General features: G+C 32.6%; 4 protein-coding genes across 6 annotated transcripts; 1 reads left to right on the top strand and 3 right to left on the bottom strand.

Annotated features, from left to right (window-relative positions):
• Positions 1 to 272: 272 nt before the first annotated feature.
• On the bottom strand, positions 273 to 3895 carry LOC25480900 (RNA polymerase II subunit A C-terminal domain phosphatase SSU72). Of its 2 annotated transcripts, none has more exons than XM_024774329.2 (5): positions 3743 to 3895; positions 3414 to 3652; positions 2126 to 2271; positions 829 to 947; positions 273 to 628 (listed from the first exon to the last, which is right to left on the bottom strand). In XM_024774329.2, exons 2-5 carry the CDS (start codon positions 3626 to 3628, stop codon positions 527 to 529), a joined length of 582 nt encoding a protein of 193 aa, XP_024630097.1. In that variant the 5' UTR covers positions 3629 to 3652; positions 3743 to 3895; the 3' UTR covers positions 273 to 526. The 2 variants fall into 2 exon arrangements, with proteins under 2 accessions (XP_024630097.1, XP_024630098.1); XM_024774330.2 differs by having other exon boundaries at positions 3414 to 3660; positions 3743 to 3867.
• Positions 3896 to 5956: 2061 nt separating this feature from the next.
• Positions 5957 to 8508, bottom strand: LOC25480899 (uncharacterized). The gene is made up of 4 exons (XM_013586618.3): positions 8209 to 8508; positions 7955 to 8057; positions 6480 to 6641; positions 5957 to 6264 (listed from the first exon to the last, which is right to left on the bottom strand). The coding sequence occupies exons 1-4, from the start codon at positions 8463 to 8465 to the stop codon at positions 6094 to 6096; spliced, it is 693 nt and encodes a 230-aa protein (XP_013442072.1). The 5' UTR covers positions 8466 to 8508; the 3' UTR covers positions 5957 to 6093.
• Positions 8509 to 11546: 3038 nt separating this feature from the next.
• On the top strand, positions 11547 to 16012 carry LOC112418105 (uncharacterized). 2 transcript variants are annotated; one of them, XR_005643480.1, is made up of 5 exons: positions 11547 to 12215; positions 14321 to 14416; positions 14706 to 14766; positions 15290 to 15477; positions 15689 to 16012. XR_005643480.1 is itself a non-coding variant. In XM_039828754.1 (4 exons), the coding sequence occupies exons 2-4, from the start codon at positions 14332 to 14334 to the stop codon at positions 15705 to 15707; spliced, it is 165 nt and encodes a 54-aa protein (XP_039684688.1). In that variant the 5' UTR covers positions 11564 to 12215; positions 14321 to 14331; the 3' UTR covers positions 15708 to 16012. The 2 variants fall into 2 exon arrangements, 1 of the variants encoding a protein (XP_039684688.1); XM_039828754.1 differs by lacking the exon at positions 15290 to 15477 and having other exon boundaries at positions 11564 to 12215.
• Positions 16013 to 16592: 580 nt separating this feature from the next.
• Positions 16593 to 21698, bottom strand: LOC120575827 (putative ubiquitin-conjugating enzyme E2 38). Its single transcript, XM_039828753.1, has 6 exons — positions 21555 to 21698; positions 19939 to 20424; positions 19773 to 19836; positions 19254 to 19393; positions 18858 to 19169; positions 16593 to 17143 (listed from the first exon to the last, which is right to left on the bottom strand). Exons 1-6 carry the CDS (start codon positions 21624 to 21626, stop codon positions 16811 to 16813), a joined length of 1407 nt encoding a protein of 468 aa, XP_039684687.1. The 5' UTR covers positions 21627 to 21698; the 3' UTR covers positions 16593 to 16810.
• Between the last annotated feature and the right edge of the window lie 1091 nt (positions 21699 to 22789).

Here is a 22789-nt window from a genome sequence, read left to right as displayed (position 1 = left end):
TATTGTTGAATAAACATGTTTTCTTATAAAATTTAAGGTTGACCCATTTAAATAATTGATCTTAATCTCAAGCTTGGGTTTATTTATTTCATTTAACTAAACAAACAAACAAATTTAACGAGTGAAAACCAAATAGATCAAGAATAGCTCGACTCATTTACATATTTTGAAGACAAATTAATTAGACAATTTCCAATATTTTAAATAATTTGAAACTTGTGTTGGGCAACACAATATCACTTTGGCTAGTAATCACATGGCACGATCCTACATAAGAACAATTTTAATATTTATTCATTAAACATGCCTAGAGGCAAAGCCTAAACTAAACACAGTATCAATAAGATATTTTGAAAGTAAACACCAACTCAATATGGTGGACATTCTTGATCAATTACTACAAGTTCCAATCCAGACAACTAACTATATATGCATTTGGTAGTTTAAGCCGACTAAATTTCAATGCATAACGACTATTACATTAGTTTTTTGGAACAAAAAATTTCATAGGAAAAGTTGTATAATTTTAGTAGAAGGAGATGTTGTACAAAAGCTTCCGCCGATGTTGTTTCTCAAAACTAGCAATAACATCATCAATGGATTCCTCCCATGATTCAACAGCTTCAATCTATCCATAAAATATATCCTTGGTAAGCCATGAGACATGAAAATATGAAAACAGGAGTTCATCTCCAAAATCAAAAATATATAACTCTAATAGAGCAGTTAAAGTCTGTCATACCATTGCATTAGTATCTATGTTCAAATAATCTTAGAAAATAAGTATTGCACGTATATGAATACAAATGAAATCTATGAGAGACAAACCTCCTGACAAAAATCTAAAGTCTGTCTTGCTCCTATGGCGGCTTCCTCGTGGTTATCTTTGACCTCCAAATTGACTATCAATACCGTTTTCAATAAAACATGGTCTCTGTTATGGAGATCTACACAATTCAAACGTAAATTATCAGTTTCAGAAATTACTAAATTTCAATTCATTGTAGTTTCACCAAAGATAAAAAAAAATATAGTTAAACTCTAGAAAGTGTGAAACATCAAGTAATCAAGTGTACAGAAATCATTCCAGAGAAACCTATGTATCTTGCCCTTAACTTTGTCTGAAAAAAAAAAACTTTCAACCAATAATTTAAATAGTAAAATCATCAAGAATAGAACAAAGTCATCAGCAAACTACCACGAAAGTATTGTACATGAAACACAAAAAATAGTACACTACTATTAATATGACTGAACAGAAACACAAAGTATATATACAAATCTGCCATCAATGTGATATAACAGAGAAAAAGAAATGATATTTGCAACTCCTTGCAAAGTTGTGACTCCAAACACATGTTCTGTTAAAAGCTAAAACAGTAGTTTCTGCCAAAGATAAAAAAAAAAAAAAAAAAAATGAAGCATTATGTAATCAAGTGTGCACAACTCTGATTTTTGTGAGAAACTGTTATGAACAACTTTTTGGTTGTTCATAAATGAAGAAGATAATATTCTAAAAGAGAGAATAAAACCATAACTAACTACTCTAAACATTAACTTCATTCATTTTGCTTTCTCATTGATCATTACAATGAACAATCACTTATTTATAACATCAGCATTCTAACAACTTAACTAATGAGTCATCATAATGGATCTCTCTAGATCCTTCTAGAACATGATATGACTCATCCACTAAGATATAAAATGCAACTAACTCATCATAGTCCTTAGCTACTTAGGCCTAAACAATTTTCTTGGGCCTATCTTGATTCATTACAGAAACCTATGTATCTTGCTACTGATTAATAATTTAAACAAACATATCATCACCAACAACCATAACAATTGCAACTATGTAGTTTCATGTGATATGTCTTTTTTTTTTTTTGAATCAGCTAGTTCATGTTATATAACAGAGAGAAAAAGAAAAGATATTTGCAATGATAGCCGTCTAAACTTTAAACCGAAACATGCTCCTCAAAGAGTTTTCTCTACCATGTAAAGTGAAGACAAATAAAAAGTTTGGCAAAGTGAGGTTTTCTCTAAAAAGTCACTCAGCTCTAAACATCATGCAATTAGATCAATCAAAGAGAAAAGGAGTAAAAAAGACAGAAGGAATTACCTTCAACAACCATATCAAATACTTTTTCTTCAAACGTAATTACCACATCAAATATGCCATCAGCAGCATTTTCTTGCCATCTTTGAGGTGCTAATTTCACAGCTGCATTCCTTTTAAGCATTGGCAGGATTCCATTTCGCTTGTAGCTCCACTCTTGTCAAGGATACATCCATTTCACCATAGAAAACAAGAATTCGAAATGGCATTTCCAAGAGGTCCAACAACAGATGCAAAACACTCTTTTACATTCCTAACCTAATCCCTCATCCTCAATTACAAAATCCCCAATTTTCTTAGTATCATCAGAAATTATCAGTCCAACAAAATTGCCAGCATATCAGAGGCACAACAGCTAAAGTAAAGAGAAAACAAAAATCATAAAAAAAAAAAAAAAAAAAAAAGTGAAAATTTCATTTTCTTTTTCGTAGATTCACACAACAAACAAGTATTAAGAACATAATACACTATGCAGCACCGATACTTCTGATCGAAAGTGAATCAGGTATCCGACACTGACAACTCAGTTATTCTACTCTCAAATTACCACCAGAGTCATTCTCAAATTACTACCAGTGTCAGATGTCTTAGTATCATGTCCAGTGTAAGTGCCAGTACTTCATAAGATTATACACCATCTATCCCCAAACTATTCACTAAATCCTAACCTATCACCCTCAATCCTTTATGAGAAACACACAATTCTGTTCATGCTTCGTGTCATTCATGCTAACGAAAATCCTAAAATTCTTCTAAAACAAAATTAATTCAACAAATATAAAAATTGAAACTTTTTTCATTTGAAACAACCCCCAAAATCTAAATTTTCATTTTCAGCTAAAAAAATCAAAAGGGTCGTCAGTAAACTAAAACCTAAAATACACATCTTCCTGTTGACTTAATGTTAATATCATGTCTGGTATCGGTGCCAGAACTTCATAGATTATACACCAATGTTTCCCAAACTATGGATTCAATCCTAACCTATCATCATCAATCCTTATGAAATATACACAAATCTGTTCATCAGAAAAACATGAAATTCTACTAAAACTAAATTAACTTAACAAATAAACAAAATTGGAACTTTTTTCAATAGAAACAATCCCACAAATCTAAAACTTAATTTTCAGCTAAACAAATCGAAATGGTCATCAATAAACTAATCAAAAGTGTAAATAACAAGCATTAAACACATTATACACCTCACTTGTGCTTAAGAAAAAACCTAAAACTAAAATAATTGATTAAACAAAAAGGTAATAAAAAAAGGCAAATAACAAAAGGATACAGTTCAGGGTCTTTTCTACGAAGCTCATCAAGCATGTATTTGTAAGGAGTTCCAAATTCATAGACATTTGGTTCTCTGAGGGAAGGACCTGGGAGCTTAACGTGGGTACCTGTTCCATAAGAAGATACATCGAACCCTTGTCTTTTGAAAAGAAAGTGTGCTTCCATGCTTCTGTTTTGGTTGGATGAACAAACCATGGCGTAACGAAACTTCATTGTTGCGAATGCAAAACTATGAAACTGAAAAACTGAAAAATCCTAATAAGAACCATACATTGGAAAAAGTGGAATTGAGAAATTGGCATGGAAATGAATGGATTAAGGGTGAACCTGGAATCGAAGGAGGAGAGGACAATAGCGGCGTGAGAATCCGGCCGGGTCACTGAGATTTTAGAGAGAGAGATTAGATGAGAGAGAAAAATGATAGAGAGAGAAAAAGAAGAAATACAAGAGTTTGGTATTTTAATCCCCAATGAAAATAAAAACCACACTATCTACGGCTGATGTTCGGTATCACGGTAACCACTATGAATCACGACGATCCACCGTAATTTTATTTTAAAAATCATTAAGTATAGTTTTTGAAAAATCAACTTGAGTGATTTTGACATAGTATCTGTGATACCAAACTGATGAATCACGACAATCTACCATGATTTTGTTTTAGAAACTATAAATTATAGTTTTTGAAAATTAACTCAAGTGATTTTTAACATAGTATATGTGATACCAAAGATAGACTCAATGTAACTTCTCTTCGGCGTCTACATGAACTAAACTCAGTTGATAAGAGCAATGCACAATATATAATATATGTAAGGTATGAGGTTCGAACTTCGAAAAAAAAAAAACAAAAAAAAAAACTTCTCCACAGCAAGATTTTTTTGTTTAATTCATTCTTAATGTTGTTAGGTCAAAGAGTGGGTGTCATTTAATTTGGAAAAGGAGAGTTTTTTTTCACCATGGAAAAGTTCATCATGTCCATTAGATTAAATGATGAACATATTCTTATCATACTCTCTCAACCACTAGATTATTTTTTTATACTATCTTTCACACTCTCTCTTTTCCAGGATCAACTTTCCTCATTTATATACTCTTTTAATTGTTTAAAATTAAATATTTTAATTTAATCTAAAAGTTCAAATTATAATTATTTTTTAAAAGTTGCAAACAAATCCTTCTCCCGATCTCAAATTTACAATTGACCCTCAGTTTTATTTGAGCAGTCAACTTTGCAGGAAATAATAGAGCGGATGATCTCCCCTTCAATATGCACTATTCACCTTAACTTTTTTCTTTTCATTTGTACACACCATTTCGTAGAAACCTCAACTCCTTGTCGACTCTATGATATTGAAAACTCTTGAATCTCTCCACCATTGCTAAAACCCCATCCTGGTGTGCAAGATAAATTGCCAAAAAACTACTTGATCATCGGGCAATATCTCTTTTAGACTTGGTGCATGGATTGTTACCAAGTGTTACAATATATAATTCGGTTAGTTTATTGGAGTTGATTAGGATTTAGTTAGGTAGTTAGTTGCTCTATGTACAGAGAGTTTATTGTATCAATTTGATCATCTTTTCGTGAATAAAGTTATATAGTGCGAAAAAGTGTCATACGAGTGTTGGACTCTCTCTAACAACTTCCATGTAACCCGCCAACTCCTCATATATTCCGCTCAAGTGAGAAATGTGATTGGTTAATTGTTAGTTCGTGAAATATTTGCTATAATTTTTTTCGCTTGATTTTGCATACCACTTTTGTTAATATGGTTCTATTTGAGTCTAAATCTTTCTCAAAGCTTCCTTCCCTCTCCCGAGAATCCCGGTTTTACCGAAACCCAGTTCACAAAAAAAAATTCAAATAACTAATGTCAATTCAAAGAGTATATTATTTGGCAAATTCTATGGTACACCAAAAAAATTAATAGGTTCTCACATTAGAGCCAACTTCACCTAATAGCAATGGCATTCTAAAACCTAAATCTTCTTAATTCTCATAGCTGCTGTTGAGCCTAAAAAGACAATGGAAAGAGAATCAGTATGTCCCAAATCCTCATTGATTAAGAATCCAATGGGGAAGCAAGATGCAAATCTGCATCAATGGTAAGTCTTTCTCTGCCTTGGTTTTGATTTTGTATTTGTTGAATATTAGCTTAAGTATTGGCACATGCATAAATAATGCATCTAGAATAATTGGCTGTAGTGGCCAATTCAACACGGGAAACAATAGAGAAAAATGATTGCAGCTTTTGACTATACTTGTAGGCTTGTAGCTTTCTAAACAAGCAATAAACAATAGTAAGGAAGAATGGACTTACGTTCCTCTGCTAATATGTTAAATGTTCTAGCACTACAGCTGCAAGTTTGGCAAATTAGATGTTAAAAGGAATGAATTTGTAGGTTTGTAACGTGTGTTATTATGGTTATAACCGGTGGGTGGTATATCAATACGGTTGTTGGCTGCATTATATATTGAAAAGGTTGCTTGGTTGTGTTAATTTTTAGTCATTTTAGTCAGAGTGCAGGGCACAGAAGTGTACTTAATTAATTAAAACTTCGATTCCATTATTGCAGTCTTGGTACAAACACCTATTGATCAGCAGATACTGTGTTTAGATTTTTTCACTGATGAAGTGCTAATACAACAACTGTACTTCATAAACCTACAATTTTTACAACAAGTAGTGAAGGGATTCTTCATTTTTTGTACTTTTCTTCGCACCAATCAATGGGTCAATAATGCTCCTCCAATCGCTGTAGTTAAGAGCATTTCCTGCATCGGGCAACACGAATCCATTGACATAGAAAAAAGGCGTCCCAGACACTCCTCTTGAAGCAGCATACTGCATTTCGAAGAAAATTAGGTTAATCAAACATGAAGAAAAAGGTATTTCTTGAAATGAGGGCTTTATTGATGTGTTTTTTCATGTCTTAAAAGTTAAATCAAAGGGCTGTGATATGAAAAATAGTAATTTTGGATACAACATTTTGAAATCCAATTATATTCTAGTACACGAAGTTGATCTGAACACTACTCCAAGATAAAATATTGTCTTACCTTAAAAGAAATCCTCGTCAGGTGATCGGAGTTAGTGTCGTTGAAGCCATTCTTGATAGAGGTATGATAAGAGTTCCCAACTATAGCTGAGGTAAACTTCACTATTTCGTCTACAATAAAAGCTCTAGACAAGTTCCGTGTTGGAGCACCAAAGAATGCTGCCTGTTAAAGGGTATACACTAGTTTTAGTGAGCAGGAAACCTCAATAACTTTTCTAATAGAGAGAAGGAAAAAAGGCAAATTATAACGCTAAAGATTATATCATGTGCATGTGATTTAGACTCTAATGATTAAAATGTGTATTTCGTTCTTTAACCTTGTTAAAATGTGAGAGAAAACCCTTCCATGGCTAATCCTATTTTGCTACATATTGATTATGAAAGGGTTAATATTACACGTAAGGAAGCGAAATACACCTTTTCAAATATCAGAGACTAAATTGCACATGATCCAAATTCGAATGAGCATAAATTTCATACTTCCCCAAGAACGATTTGCATTCAAAATTGGAATGAATCAACTTCTCATGTAAAATGCAGAAGATAAAAATCACAGCGATAGCAATGTGAACAATTGAGACATAGGAATATGATTTTACAAGTAGCCCTGTTGTTTTCCTTCAATATTCATAACAGGTATGATATGGATTATATTAACACATATTTCTGCAGAATGGAGATAAAATAACCTAAATATATGTTCCAGCAATTTGAATGGTTGACAAAAAAACTCATTAAATATGAATGTCTAGATTCAGCAAAGAAACTTTTCATCATGTGAACCCCGCACTGAACTTCCCCAGGAGTCAGATGCAAAGCTCAATCACAATGTGATTAAAAAAAGTACTACTTCATTTGAAGCAAAACATGCACAAAGGGAATGAAAATTCAATAGAAGAAAATGACTGTCCATATTCTTTCTTGGACTGATATAATAACAGGGGGAATCATTTTCTGCTATCTATAAGTATAGTGCAAAGTGAATCCATAGAAAGCAATGATCGTGTAGGTGCAGTCTGTGCATAAAATACGAACTGTGACCCTAGAAACACACATTAAAACTATTGAGGGATGGTTTTATCGCCTATGTGATCCTACTCGGCCTGGGATTAGTCTCCAAGTTACACATGGAAATACTCAATCTACAGAGTCGGGCCTAGAGTGTAGCACCTAGAGTGTAGCATATGACTCCAAAATACCTTACCCTAATGAAAGCCGGTTAAGCTTAAAATTAAAAGTACTACAAACTAACAATGAGGAACTGAAGAAGAGCTAAAAGCTGACTGTTATCAGGTAACCTTGCAAGTACCATGCAAATTTGAAAACAGCGTTTTTGAAACAATCTATGGAATCCAACATGCAAAATCAATCACAGAACCAAAACTTAAAAAGTTATCAAACATACATGCATATCCAATCCAATCCAATCCAATCCAACCAATACATAATTGAAAATTAAAACACTAACTAACCAACCTGATACTTGAAGAATGCCTCCAGCAATGGGAATGTAGCAGTTCTATTCAAAGAATTCACGATATGCAAAGCACGAGAGGCAACGAAAGCATTGTCATGGTAACTGCAATTTCAAAAATATGAAGAAAACACTTTCAATTATTATATACTGACCTAGCAATTAGACTATAACACTTTCAATTTCTTATTATGACGAAAGAAGTATCATATAATTTATTCATAAAACGAAAAAAGGAAGGGATTAGAGAACGAACGGTAGAGGAAGAAGATGAACAACGAAGGAAACACGAGAGGAGTAGTGATGAAGAGCTTTTTTGAGAGGTGGCCATGAATCAGCGCTGTCAGGGCATAAAGGATCATAGAAAGCTTCGATCTGAATAGTATCGTAACTCAAGTGATGACGATTCTTGTAAACGAATCCGTCGTATTTCTTCGGTGGGATGTAATCACCTCCGACCAGCGACTGCAACGCAAGCAGTATAAGTACACTCAATATTCCTTTCCCTGACATCTTCTCTTTGCTCTTTCTCTCTCCGCAATTGATTATCAGTATCTAATCCAGTTATATACAGATTTTAATTCACTCATACTCATAGTCAAATTGTGACGTCACTCATTACGAGACCAATTTTGGAAAATTCTTTGTTAACAAATTTATTGTCTCTTTTGGAAATAAACAAATTTATAGTTATTGACCAAATTAAATACTTTCCATTAATTAATTAATTAGGGAAAATAAAGTTTTGTACAAAATTAAAAAGAGAGATTTTCATATTAATATTTCATAATTTAGTATTAATTTTTAAAATTTGTTTTAAAGAAAATCAGATTTTTTGGTTGACAAAATCAAAAGTTATTTTGTGTTTGTTTAGCTAAATGAAAAATTATTTTGTTTTAAAAGAAATTCTAATTTTTTATGAGACTTCTAAAAGTAATCTTGTTTGCAAAACATTTGTATAAAAAACTTGGACGTAACAAATTAATTTTAATGACGTATTGACGTTGACTAAAACCATCCAGAATGGTGGGTGTTTCACCTATTTAACATCATATTAAATAAGCACCTTCATTCTTAAGTATAACATATGGGTGCTTGTAGAGGAGGGCGGCTATGGAAGCACCCTCTCTCTCTCTCTTCAATTTTCATGGATCCCATTTAATAAAACTTAATAAAATGAATAAATTTTGTTAAAAACGTGATGGTATATAGTTATTTGTGAAGCCTAGTTAATAAATTCTTTTGAAGTGTTGGGTTGGAGAAAATTGGTGCTTATTAAATATTACTGTAAAATTGATAATGTGGACATGGAAGACCCATGTAAACATCTGTTCTGTTGTGAATGATCTAAGTAAACGATTATTGTCAAAAATAAGTGAGAGTTTTTTTCATTTTACAAAAAGGGTGAGAGTATACATATGATAAAAAAATACAACAATTTAATGTAATGCAGTTAAAGGGAATTTATTAAATCTTGTACAAGAATATCTGGCTGGACTTTTTTTAAGGAAGTACATTGAATCTGGCTGGATTGACGTACTTTACAATGACACTACATAAAAACCAAGACCAAATACATAATGATGGTGGGATACACTTAATGATAGAACTCACCACCTATTGTTTTGGTGTCTAATTCTTTATAAATTGCATCTTCTATTTATTTTTACTCCCTCCGTTTCAAAATGAGTGCCGCTTTAGCAAAAAAAATTTGTTTCAAAATGAATGTCACTTTCAGTTTTCAATGCAATAATAACTTTTTCTTTTCAATTGTACCCTCCAATTAATACTCTGCACACTACTTCCAAAGTATTACTTTTAAAACTAACCAATAGCTAATAAGGATAATTTGGTAAAATAATCATTTTCTTTCTTTTAATCATTGCATTTCTTATTATGTGTGTAAAGACCTAAAACGACACTCATTTTAAAACGGAAGGAGTAATTTATTGTTTAAACGACACCCATTTTAAAACGACACCCATTTCTTAATATGTGTGTAAAGACCTAAAATGATCTCTACTATGTTTGGCGAGGCAGAAATTTGAAACTGTAGTCAGTAATTTATTGTTGTGCAGTAATCATTGTTTAGAAAAGTGGAGATTTCCCTTAATTATTTTATAAGTAAAATGATTCATGTCTCAATACTTTGAGATTTTTTATATAGATGTGGTACGGTGTTCAAATCACTTTTGTCGTTGATCTTTGTTTAATATAGATGTTCCTCTGAATTATCCTCGTGAACTGATCGTGGCATTAGAGTTGGATTTGACAAAGGGTTTAAAGTGGCTCCTTGTCCCGTTGATGTGATGAACGTCAACGGCGGTGCAAGTAATTGTCTGTGGATGAAAAAAATATCGCTTAAGGAGAAACATAATGAATTGATGAACTTACACTTGAGAAAGAGATTGTAGTGTAGTAATTGTGAATTGAAAATCTCACATTACTTAAAAAAGTTGAGGTTAAACACTTTATAATTGAGATGATTCATAAACTCAATGATTTAATGTTGAAATAACATATAAAAATATAAAATGAGTAAAAAATATATTTTTAAATAATTATTTTAAATCAAGATAACAAATTAAAACTCAAAGGAAAAAAATATGAACTATCAATTTTGTGAAGTGGTTTATTAAAAAAAAAAAAAAAAACTGTATAAACTATTCTCTTTAATGACATTTATAAGCAATTTTTATTTTTTCCGATTCACTAAATAAGTGATGCATTTAGACTATATTATATTTCAGATATATCAGCTATTTAATTAATTAAAAAACAAAAGTTGCTTGTTAATGTGATAAAAAAAAGTATTAATGCTGGTGAAAAAAAATTGTTACCAAAACCTTCTCTAATACATTTTTTTTTAATTCTCTTAAATTAGAGTAATTTTAATAATATAAAAAAAAAAAAAACTACGGAGTACCAAAAACTTTTCCTTTTCAAAACACTCTTTTCATTCCATTTCTCATAATTTTTACTCGTTTCTTAAAGCCTACCCTCATTTCTAAACTCTACAGCTTAAAGATCCCCAATTTGATATTGGGCAAACACACCTTTATTTGATCTTTAGTCAAAAGGAAAAGAAGAAGAAAAATACAAAACAAAACAAAACCTACATGCCAAACCATAGTTTTAAAAACCGGACCGGACATTGACTCGATAAGGTCACTGGATCATTGGTCGAACCATTGGATTAATGTTGAACCGCATGACTGAATCAGATTAAATCGGATGACTCGGTCGTATAACTCGGTCATTATAAAACATCATATGTATATTAAACTAGATTAGTTAGATGACTCGATCAGTAAAAACTTCTAAAATACTCAGATAATCTATAGAAATATTAAAAAATTATTACACAAATTAACTAATTTCACAAATTCATTTTTCAAATATAAACCAATTTACAATAATATATGTAGCTAAAATATTTATGAATAAAGTAATAACTCAGTTGGTAGGATAATGTATTATTATATGCAGGGGTCGGAACCCCAAACACCCAACTTTTTCACCTTATAATATATATATAGTCATTCACATGTTGACTTTACCATTTTTCTTAAAAAAGGAAAACAATTACTAGGTCTTGAATGCCAATTGAAGTTGGAGACATAACCCCCTGCTTTTGGTGTTTCACAGCTGTCACCTCCATTACTCTCATCTTCTATTCTCTCTAAACCAAAAGTAGATCCAAATACTCCCTGCTACGTGATAATCTTCTCCCCTTTCATCATTATTCTTGCTTTTCGACATCTTCTCCCCTTCCACCGCGAGATCTCCCTGCTGCGTGATAATCTTTCTCACTTTTTCTCATTTTCTGGTTTTTTTATCTTTTGAAATAACGTTGTGTAGTGACTCGGTCCGGTTCACCAAACCGGCCGAGTCACCGAGTTCAAGCGAGTCACGCCGGTTCTCACCGGTTCGACTGCACAACCGATCCAACAAGTAGATCGAACTGGACACACCACCGGTTCACGGTTCAACCGGTCTGACCGGCAGGTCCGAACCGGTTTTTAAAACTATGTGCCAAACTTGTGAGGATAGGAGGATGAAATTTGCAATTAACAGAAACAATCAAATATGATTAACTAATCTCATCCATTCACTAAATCTAAGGGTAGACAACCATGGAGGCTCATATTTTTGATGGAGCATGATATACGACTATACGAGGATTAACTCAACCCAACTTCGTTGAACGTTAGTGTTTAGTGTTCCTCGTATCTCCCTCTCTTCTGCTTCCTCTCTCACCAGGTAACTCTCCCCCTCTCTCTCTCTCTGCTTTCAGATCTATGATTTCAATGGATATGCAACCTTTTTCGGATTTGATGTGCCTTTTGTTTTTGCTGTCTGTTCTTTTTTGTCAACATTATCATATACAAAAATGAGTATGACCCTTTTGGCTTTGGATCAATGGCTTAATTAAGACTATATAGCATATATTGCTTATGTAAGATATTTTTATGTAAAATAAAGTCAAATTGTTTTTAGAAGCTATCCTTGGAAATTAGCTGAAAACAGTTCATGAACATGTCATAAGCTGTTTTTTTGTAAACTCGCTCGAATAGTCTCATAAGTGTTATGCTATGAGCTCAAATAAGTCGATCCAAACAGGGGCTTTATTTGTAATCCAAGGCTCAGGTTTTAGAACTAAAGAACTAACTTGGTTTTGTTAGAATGTTGGATTTATATCCTGGAAAAGCTGAAGTTGTTGCTTTTCCAATTCCTGCTGTTAAAACAATTCCGATTTTAGTTTTTCCTAGAATTGATTCTGTGAATACTAGTGTGCGTTTGATTTGCTAAAAAACAGATGATTGGACTTGACAACTCTTTTTGTACCCAGTTTGATTTAGTAACGGGTCATGAGAGTGGACAAAACAAGTAGCAAGAGACTAGACAAAAACATGAATTCTTGTCTCTCACTAAACCATGGGACAATTTTTTGTGTATATTTCCCAACATAAAAAATAGAGTAGTGATATTTGTACATCCAATTGATGACAACTTTGTTTTTCTCTCTTCTTATTAGTCAAAAACAATGGAGAGAGAAAAATGAAGAGAGAGAATAAGAATCTCATACGAGTATGAGAGAGAAAGTTGTCACATAATGGTTGTACAAATATCATTTCTCTAAAAGATATTATCCATCTATCTCTCTTCAGTACACTTCTGTCTTTTCCTGTACTTTTCTATCTTGTACAGTACTTACTGTTTTGTGAATCAAACCCGCTCCTAGTGTCACAAGGGAAGGGGGGTATATCAATATGGTCAAGATTGAATGTCCTTTGGGTGAGTCAAAATTGGTCATAGTATGGTTCGCATCTAGTTATTGTTATCCAACAGAAGCTTGACAATCATAGCTGCCAAGCATCCATTTTGTAATTGTGCATCGATGTCTGATCACATTTGTCAATAAAAAGTTTATCTACATAGTATAGTATTAAAAAAAAAGTTATTTTTTTATTGTAACTTTTTTGTTTCATTTTTCTCGGTTGTTCAAAATGTTTTTGAATGCATATTTTTATTCAAGCGAAAATGTTTTGATACCGAAGAACCCATATGCAATAAATAACAAGAAAAAACATAGAATTCAAGAAACATGTCAATCTTTCTGCATATTTGAGATTGTAAGTTTGATGCTGCTACTGTAAGTTGGTAGCTAGGAATTTTAATGGCTAGAAGTCTGATATTGTCACTGGTTATATTTTTCCAACTATTGTGTACAGTTCATAATTCCTTTTGTACAAATAAGAGTTGATTATCAATGTATTAAGTAAAAAGAAATTGGATTTTGGTTTAACAATACAGCTGGTGATGTGTGATATGCAAAATATCAGCAATTCAGAATGAATAATGTAAAAAAATGATGCCGGTTAGATTTTACTTGGTGCTATTTTACATTAATAATGTTTTAACGTTTGAAACCCTCCTCCCTTGGACGAAAAGCCACTTTTTTTTTAATACGGACTTCATTATCTGTTTATTCCACTTTTTTTTTCCCATGTGCTCCTCTACTTTTGAATTTTGATTTTACTTGGTAGTTGACATTATGTCATGCAAGATGTGATTCGTGTGTCTGGAGTATTTTTAATTATCGATCATGAAATGTCTTCAATTGAGTAATCTTTTGTTTTTGAAGACCTATATGCGTGTAAAAGAAATAATTTCCAACATTAGTGCGCTGCTTTAGGCTTTGTAGAAATTGATTCGCGCATGAAACGTGAAGGCATTGAATACAAACAACTTATGCTTATTTTAAATCTGGTGTAAGATGAAAGCAATTTTAATGATCTTATGTGTTGAGGATGCAGTCTGAGCTTGATATTAAGATTATGACCACATAAATAACATTTTTGCAGTTGTGGAAGATATGAATTGGATTCAGCGAAAGATCCACCTTTACAATGTGACATTTGGGCTTTTTATGTTGGATTGGTGGGAGCGTTGTACTTTTAGTATCCTTTGTTGCACTATCTTCTACTTGGATTTTGCAAAGTTTTGATAATTTGTAGTTACTTATGTGGGGCTTTTTGTGAAACTAAGATTAATCAATTGTTGGGAACTTGTATGTTATGTACTTTTAAGGTGCTGAGCAACAGTTGTTTTAGTTGTCTTATTGGTTGGAAAAACAACTCGAATCATATTAGAGATTTTTGACAAAACGGTATGGTAATTAATTTCTTGTATTCATATGCTTTATTGTCTAATGTGGTACTGGTTAAGAGTTCCTAAACTATTGCACAGATATTTTGGTGATTGTACTAATGTGTTTTGTAGTACGCTACATAGCCCAGTTCATCAAGAGGTAGTGCATTTTTGCCCTTCTCATCTATTTTTTTATTTAGGGACATAAATGCACTGTGGAATCTACCTTTTTAATTAATAACATGTATGTAAGTTTACTGGATTAATATAGTTATATACAGTTATTAAGTCTGCCAATTTTTGTTGCAATTACTGTTGTTGATTAGAAATATGTAATACTGCAGAGAATATATAACATGCATGTAGGAAACAGCACATTGACATTTCTCCACCAATGGGTTGATGTACAGATTCTATAAAAACTGAAACTCTTTGTCTTAAGTCATAACGGATAATGTTTTTTCACCAATGTCCGTCTACATTTAGAAAAAAGTCATAGTTCTATATTTTGTGCATCCTTACAAAGTACCAACATTGATGAGACTTTGGGCCAATTATTCCCTTCACTCTTACCATTGTAAATTAGAGATCCAAGCCCACCAACATTTGATTCTCATGAGCATTATATTCTTGGCATCCATTTTACTAACGTATTTTACTAACGTAAACCATTTGTAACACAGCAAAATACCATTCTAATCTCAGCATCTGATTTAGCTCCAGTTTCCCATTCTGCATATGCAAGTGTAGAAATGAACACACTTTCTTAACCTTTAAATAAAGTTGCATTCAAAAGATGAATGCTTGAGATCTTCAATTAGTCTGTACTCTATTGCTGAAGCTTCATAGACTGCAATTCTAACATTAGCAGGTAGTCTTGCTGTTCAAATATTTTTATTAGCAGGTAGTCATTATTACGACGCTGTTTTTCAAAACCAGCATGGATATGATGGAATCTGATTTCTTTATAATCTGTCATCCTGCAATTACAAGAGAATATATGTATATTGTTGTAGAAATTATTGTTAGTTTCACCTTTTCTTTCCCTACTATCTAAAGTTAGTCTACTCTTCCAATATCAGGTATGTCTTTTTGTGGTAAAGAAGCAAAATCATTTTCTTGAGAAGATGCCAATGTAGATTTTTACTTGAAGATTCAAATTAGTTGCAGCCAGTGTAAGTGGCATACAGCTGGTTAGGGAATATATGTTATAGCAGTTATGTACCGGCTTTGAAGTTTCTTAAAGCGGCCAAAAAAATTAGCGATGTACACGTCTGTGATACACCTTCATGAATGTTATTTAAACATTAATTTGTTTATAAGGTTGTTTATGATGTTGATTGGCATTTTCTACATTGTAATATTATTTTAGATGTTCATTTTCTGTTTGTTTTGAGCATTTGAAAGTGTATGCCCGTGCAGATTACTAATAAAGGTCTGATAAACCCCACTGGGAATGCACATCAGAATTACCTTCACAAAATGAGGGTGGATAACTATCGTATCTGAATTTTATGGGAAAACTTGAAAACAATATGACCAGTAATTTTCATAAACAAATGGAATAATTTAGAAAATAATGGTACAGGTTAAAGACCAAAGTTATAATTTAAAATTATGACTTTGGTCTAGCTTGTATCATAGCGAATACTGCGGCTTCTGAGTTCAATTTACAAATTATTTTTACAGATATATTTTTTGGTTAAAAAACTGATTTAGATATTTCAATTAGTAACGATATCAAGATTCTTTTTATAGATATATTTCATTCATAACGATAATACAATCATGAATGGGATAAAAATAAGATCCTTTTGAAACAAGTTCGTCATAAACTAAAATCATTACGTTTTAGCTTAACAATTAATGCCAGAACATTTTTTGTAAAAAAAAAAATGCCTTGTCTATGTTTCAAAATTTATTTTTGAAGTATTGCCATAAATTTAACAGATCTTCATTGATGATTGACAACGCACAGAAATACCATTGTGAGGGAATTGTAGAAATAGTAGCCATATAAATTCTAGTATAGAAATTAAGATGCATATTAGCCAATTCTATACAGAGTTTTTTGGTCTTGTCAAATAAAAAATGTTCTAGGAGAGCTATACAAGATAAAAGATATAAAGAAACTGAACCATCTATGTTTCAAAAAAAATACCCCCTAAGCTTCCTTCACGCCATAAACTTCCAGCCTGGGACCTTCAGACCTGGGTTATGTTGTTGTTCTCTATGTTGAAAACTTCCAAGTTAGCAGTAGCAGCAGCGGGAGTTATATTATAAATCTCAGGAGATCGAAATTCTTCGCAGTCTGTGGAGCCATTTTTGGTGAAAAATGCAATAAGGGTATTCATCATCCTATTCACAGCTGACTGAAATTCTTTTTGGTTCTTAGCAGAAACACTAGCATTACGACTACTTTGGGCTGCATTATGCAAAACTTCTCCAACTGGCCCCCCCTCAGCATATGATCTACAAGCTGTCAGTATGTTCCTCGCCCTTAGGCGGAAATGTCCCGCAACAAATTCCTCAAAAAGCTGCAGGTGAGGGAAATGTTTAGATAAATGTGACCAGAAAACATGAAATCTAGATTCAACGATCAAACTCACAAAAGTCAAGAGAACAAACAATCAAATAATATTGTAATATTCCTATAGTCTGAAATAATTAGTAGGATGAAATTCACATCATTTCTACCTCCTAGATAAAAATGTGAGTGTTCTGGTACAAAGGTACCTTAATGGATTTTGACAGTTACAATATGATCATTAGTGTTACTTTAATTAGTAATAATTGAAGCAACTTTGGCAACACTAAAAATTTCAAAGTTAGATCATATAGAGTCGTCGTAGTAGACATCCATTGCTTATTTTCTTCAATTATTCCACATCAATGCTACCCCCACACATCCATCTTACTATTATGAGTTTCACTGTATCATTTTTACAGGTACCAAAACATGTGGAGAACCCTTCCCTAAAAGTTAGCTATCAGGGGGATGGAAACATCAAGACATCAAGTCACTTAAGAACGCCAACTCCGAGCATCCCTTAAACGCAAGTGGTTTTTCACATACACGTATGAGGTAACCATTTCAAGATTTAGGGATGTTGACTACATACAAGGGATGCATAATTTCAGCTCCTAAATCCTAATATGTATATGGTGTGTTTAGTAACTTTACAATCCTCTGCTCATTTATCATTATAACGGTAAAAAAAAAAAAAAATAACCATGAGAATATATAGCCAAATTTTGATGTTAGTAATTGATTATAAATATTATGGCAAGATGGAAAAAACAGAACCAGTCCAATTTATTGAGGTAAAACAACAGAAAAGGAGAAAACTGGCAAAGCCATCTGCCACCTAACCTAACCATGAAATTCAGAAATCGTAATTTTTTTTATTTTTTTTTGCTTTTTCACTGGTTTCCGACCCACCAAAGGTGGACGACTAATCCGGCCCATGCGTAGAGGCATGCGCACTGGCCAAGCATTGTTCCCCTGGAAATCGAACCCGGTATTCCCCGGGTACGTCCTTGGAAGGAGCTCCTTGCCACTAGAGCCCAAACAACTTGATTAAAATCGTAATTTATAGTACTCCCACCATCCCTATTTATATGCACACAAAACATTACTCCCTAACTAATATTACTAATATGCCTTGGAAGATAAAAAATCAATATTTAATACATCTATACATACATAAAGGGCAATGGAGTAATGGTCATACAAAAAATGTACATATTAATGACACTGCCAATTTTCTTAATATGTTAAAAGTGTCAAATGAGCTTATAAAAAGAGATAGAGGGAGTAATTTAAAAATCAAATGAGCTTATAAAAAGAGAGAGGGAGTAATTTAAAAAAAAAATGATACTAAGGGCCTGTTTGGATTAGGATTATTTTGAGCTTATACGAATAAATAAGCTTTTATGTATTATTCATAAGTTTTAAATGTAGTTAATGAAAAAATCAGTTTATAAAGATACAATCGGATTAGGCCTATTTTGAGCTTATACAAATAAATAAGCTTTTATGTATTATTCATAAGTTTTTAAATGTAGTTTATGAAAAATCAGTTTATAAAGATACAATTTTCGTTAGTGAGAACTTATAAATTAACATAAAAGCTTATTTATTTGCATAAGCTGTTTTGCATAAGCTCATAATAAGCCTAATCCAAACGGACCCTTAAACTATTAAAACAAAACTATACGCAGAACTAAATATTGTTTTATGGGACGAACCTTAGGTGGTTTACGCAGTGTATACATCATTGTCTTCAAGGATAAAACAAATGTATTATCATTGTAATCCTTGGATCTCCTTTGCCCCTCATCAGCACGATATGACTCAGCATATCCAGGCTCATTAAAAAAAGGCTTCTCATTCAGAATCAGAGCTTGAATAGAAACCAAGACTTGTAGCATGGTTGATTTAGCTGGATTCCAGTTTTCGCAGTTCTTACCATGCCACGTACCTAAGAGACTAAGGCAGACTTTCCCACTATTATATAAATTTGGATTTAGCCTCAAGCCACCTGAGTGGTAGTGAACTTGCTGCGGAAAATAAGTTCAGTTTATATTATATTATACACAGCTCAAGACACATCTTAAAACAAGTGGAACATTAATGATACATACCGGTGGAACTGCAGGGTACTTTGCAGGAAAGAAGCAATCAAAGAAGAAAAGACCGTCATGGTAGGGCGTGCCTAGAGGTCCAACGATGACAGCCCTAATAAGCTCCATCCTAGATTCACAAACTCTCACAAAGATTTTATCTGTAGAACAAAAAGTAAATCTATGAGATACACATTCTAGCAAAGACGATTGAAAATGAAACTAAATTACCAAAAGAATAAGGTTGAATTTAATGTTTCACTGAAGACAATGGTAAAAGTTTGGACTGTAAGAGAAGACCTTGAGTTATGATTTAATTTAACTTCTTCCAAAAGTATTTTAAAGAATGTAATTGTCGACTTTCCATTAGCAAATCGAAAAGACAAAAAAAAAAAAAAAAAAAAAGGCAAAGGAGAAGACGCTTCTAAAAACATATCTGAGAAAGAAAAAAAACATGGAAGTATCGCATAATATTTTGTAGATTTGTTATAAAATTACTATCTCTTGAGGGGGGGGGGGAGAGATAAAGAGATAGTTTACCTGGCAAATTTTCCTCTAAAATTTTCCATTCCTCCTGAATTTTTTTTGTCCAGTTCTTTGGTCGCTGTAAGAAACATATGATCGGATTAAGATTTTGTTCAATCAAGTGCTTGAAAACATGTGTTGCAGATGCAACTCAGAAAAACTTTCTAAATACATATATCACCTGTGTCTCTGCAGCTGAAGCGCCTATCTTATCATAGTAATGATCAGGAATAGAATCAACAGTATCAAATTGCTTAAATTGCCGAAACTTTTGCATGACTGCATCTGTGGATTCATCTACTTCAGCTTTCGAACTGGACTCTGAATTGGCATGAGAACCAGCCCGCTTGCATTCGCTAGAAGCAACATCCTTCAACCAAGGCACTGATGCTTCTACCCCCGGAGGCAAATCCACATTGTCAAATTGATCCTGCAAAAATGAGTATTCATCTTCATAGATTTCCTCATCGTCGTAATAGTCAGAGCCATCATCAGGATCTTCAAGTGCATCATCATCAATCATATCCTCATCATCGTTGTGAAATGATATTTCAGAATCAGAACCAATTGAATTCGGTGACATTGAGGTCGTATTCTTGCACATATCACCACTACCAGATGATTCTCCTACACTCATAGAACTTCCATGACCAGGGACCAAAGCATCCTGGAAACAGAAGAAAAACAGATAAAAGTCAAAACCCTTGTAAAGCTTAAGGTCATGTTAAGCATATGGATTCATCCCTGCGCAGAAAGATCATGATAACTTAATAGTTTTACTTCTGCACTCCCACATCTTTCAACTAATTCATTGTATGGCAGCCACTTTTTCCCAATAAATCAGCACAAATTTAGGATTGATACACGAAGTCACTTTGTGTATAAAAATATCCTCCACATGCAATTGCAAAGACTAATCCCCTCGAGCCTTGTGGGACCCAAATGGGCGGCAAACTCTCCTAAGAGTTCAGGAAGACACTTTTACACTTTTACATCAATATGATATGATGATAATTAGTTGAATATAAGATCGCAATTTGAAGGATTTGTCACTTTCAAACTAAGCACGCGATTTAAAAAAAAAGGATCATTACTCCTAACCTATAGGCATGCTGCCTAATACACACAATGAAAGTTGTAGCCACATTTCAAATTAGGTGGCAATGGAAATTAAACTATATGTAATAAACCCGACACTTCTGATTGAAGGTGCGACCGATGTACGACACATGTCAAAATCCAACACCGACACATATGATTACAATTACATTCGATTGTGCCATTTTTTCAAATAACCATCAGTGAAAACATGTCAGTGTCGTGACTGATGTGAGTGTATGTGTCAGGGAGTGTCAACATGTCAGCGTCGTAACTGGTCTCCCATGTATGCGTCAGTGCTTCATACGTAATAACATTAGCTACAGACAACAATTGATGAGCTATAAAGTTAACTCGTACTAGTTACAAAAGAGCGGCAGCGACAAACCCTAATATTTAATTTGGCTGCTAATAAAAAATATAATGACATTTTAAGAATTGTTCATGACAACGTTACAACTATTTTGTTGCAAACTAAACAGAAATGAATATATAACCCTAAAACGCAAAAGGCAGATCATAAGAATCAAACAGAAATAAAAACAACCCAATTCGTAAAAAAGACAAAAAAAAAACATAGAATTTCATGAAATTCAAATGATCAACGATGATGATCAAAATTCTAGAAAAGTGAAAATTAAACAAACAAAACCATAAAACCAGAAAATCGTGAAACTGAAATGAAAGGGTTTTCGTTACCTGCTCGTCCTCTTGTTTTCGTTTCTTGACGACGCCAGAATTGAGGGAATCGGCATGATGATGACGATCCATAGCCCTAACCTCTTAACACACACTCTTTCTTTCTCACTCCCTCCTATTCTGTTACTAATATTACTGCCAAGTATCTCCTTTTATAATAAGTGTTTTTTTACATTTATAGAAAAACAACAAATTTTATCAAAAACAAAAATCAAATTAGTTTAATATTCCTTAAAAAAACAAATTAATTTAATATATTATGTCAAAATATTAATAATTAATTAATACGTGCTGATTAATTGATATTTTTTAAAAGAATATTAATTGGACTTGTCAAAAAAAAAAATTGATATTATAATAATTGAATTAATAGATTAAATATTATGTCAAAATATTCATCTTAAATATATTTTAAGCAAAATTACATTTTTAGTTTCTTAACTTAATTTCATATAAGAGTTTGATCATTTATCTTTTTTTCATTTTAATTTTGTCATGTTGGTCTATTTACATTGACCGGTGCTAGTCACACTCCAAAAAAAACAAGTTACACCCTAAAATGACTAATATACCCCTAAATTGAACATAAGTAAACTTAATTTACATTAACCTAGATTGAACGTAAGTAAACTGAATTTACACTAACCTAAATTGAACATACGTAAATTTGAATTTACATTAACCTACATACGTAAAGTACACTAACCCCTTTTATACACATACACGTAAACTTAATTTACACTAACCTCTCACTTAAAATCAAATTGACAAGCATATCTCATACCAAAACAAACAATAAACATAGAAACTCATCGAAAATGAAATTCATGAAATTCACTAACCTTTATGAATATAGTACATATCAATAACAAAGATGTTGATTCAGATCTTGGTTGCACATCTATGGTGATTTGTGGATGAAATGAGGTAAGGGTTCAGAATGATCATAAAAGATGGGCTTTTAGAAATTTACATGAAGAGGGCAATTTTGATATTATTGTTAAATTTTAAATAAATTTGGGTGTAACTTGTTTTTTTTGGGGTGTGACTAGCACCAGTCTTTTTATTTCTAGCGAATTTGCATTGTATCGATACACTTTATCAATTTGAATGAATGAATATCATTTATTTTTGTAAAAAAAAAACACACACACACAAAAAAAATTAGCTCCAAATTTTTTCATTAAACTCTAAATTATTTGACTTGTTACTTAACAACTTTAAATGCGTAAAAA

The sequence above is a fragment of the Medicago truncatula genome, chromosome 8 (genome assembly GCF_003473485.1).
Source record: "Medicago truncatula cultivar Jemalong A17 chromosome 8, MtrunA17r5.0-ANR, whole genome shotgun sequence".
Taxonomy (NCBI): Eukaryota; Viridiplantae; Streptophyta; class Magnoliopsida; order Fabales; family Fabaceae; genus Medicago; species Medicago truncatula.
The sequence above is the reverse complement of the archived record's forward strand: the minus strand, read 5'-3'. Positions and strand labels throughout refer to the sequence as shown.

Coding starts and splice junctions, on each gene's coding strand:
- LOC25480900 (XM_024774329.2), bottom strand. CDS start 3,628: ATGAAGTTTCGTTACGCCATGGTTTGTTCATCCAACCAAAACAGAAGC. Junction 2,272..3,413: donor CGTAGAAAAGACCCTGAACT/GTATCCTTTTGT, acceptor ACAAGAGTGGAG/CTACAAGCGAAATGGAATCC. Junction 948..2,125: donor ATTTGATATGGTTGTTGAAG/GTAATTCCTTCT, acceptor TGAATTGTGTAG/ATCTCCATAACAGAGACCAT.
- LOC25480899 (XM_013586618.3), bottom strand. CDS start 8,465: ATGTCAGGGAAAGGAATATTGAGTGTACTTATACTGCTTGCGTTGCAG. Junction 6,642..7,954: donor AGGCATTCTTCAAGTATCAG/GTTGGTTAGTTA, acceptor ACCCTTTAACAG/GCAGCATTCTTTGGTGCTCC. Junction 6,265..6,479: donor TGACGAGGATTTCTTTTAAG/GTAAGACAATAT, acceptor TTCGAAATGCAG/TATGCTGCTTCAAGAGGAGT.
- LOC112418105 (XM_039828754.1), top strand. CDS start 14,332: ATGAATTGGATTCAGCGAAAGATCCACCTTTACAATGTGACATTTGGG. Junction 14,417..14,705: donor GTGGGAGCGTTGTACTTTTA/GTATCCTTTGTT, acceptor ACTATTGCACAG/ATATTTTGGTGATTGTACTA.
- LOC120575827 (XM_039828753.1), bottom strand. CDS start 21,626: ATGGATCGTCATCATCATGCCGATTCCCTCAATTCTGGCGTCGTCAAG. Junction 19,837..19,938: donor CTTCAGCTGCAGAGACACAG/GTGATATATGTA, acceptor TGTTTCTTACAG/CGACCAAAGAACTGGACAAA. Junction 17,144..18,857: donor CACTGCGTAAACCACCTAAG/GTTCGTCCCATA, acceptor CCTCACCTGCAG/CTTTTTGAGGAATTTGTTGC.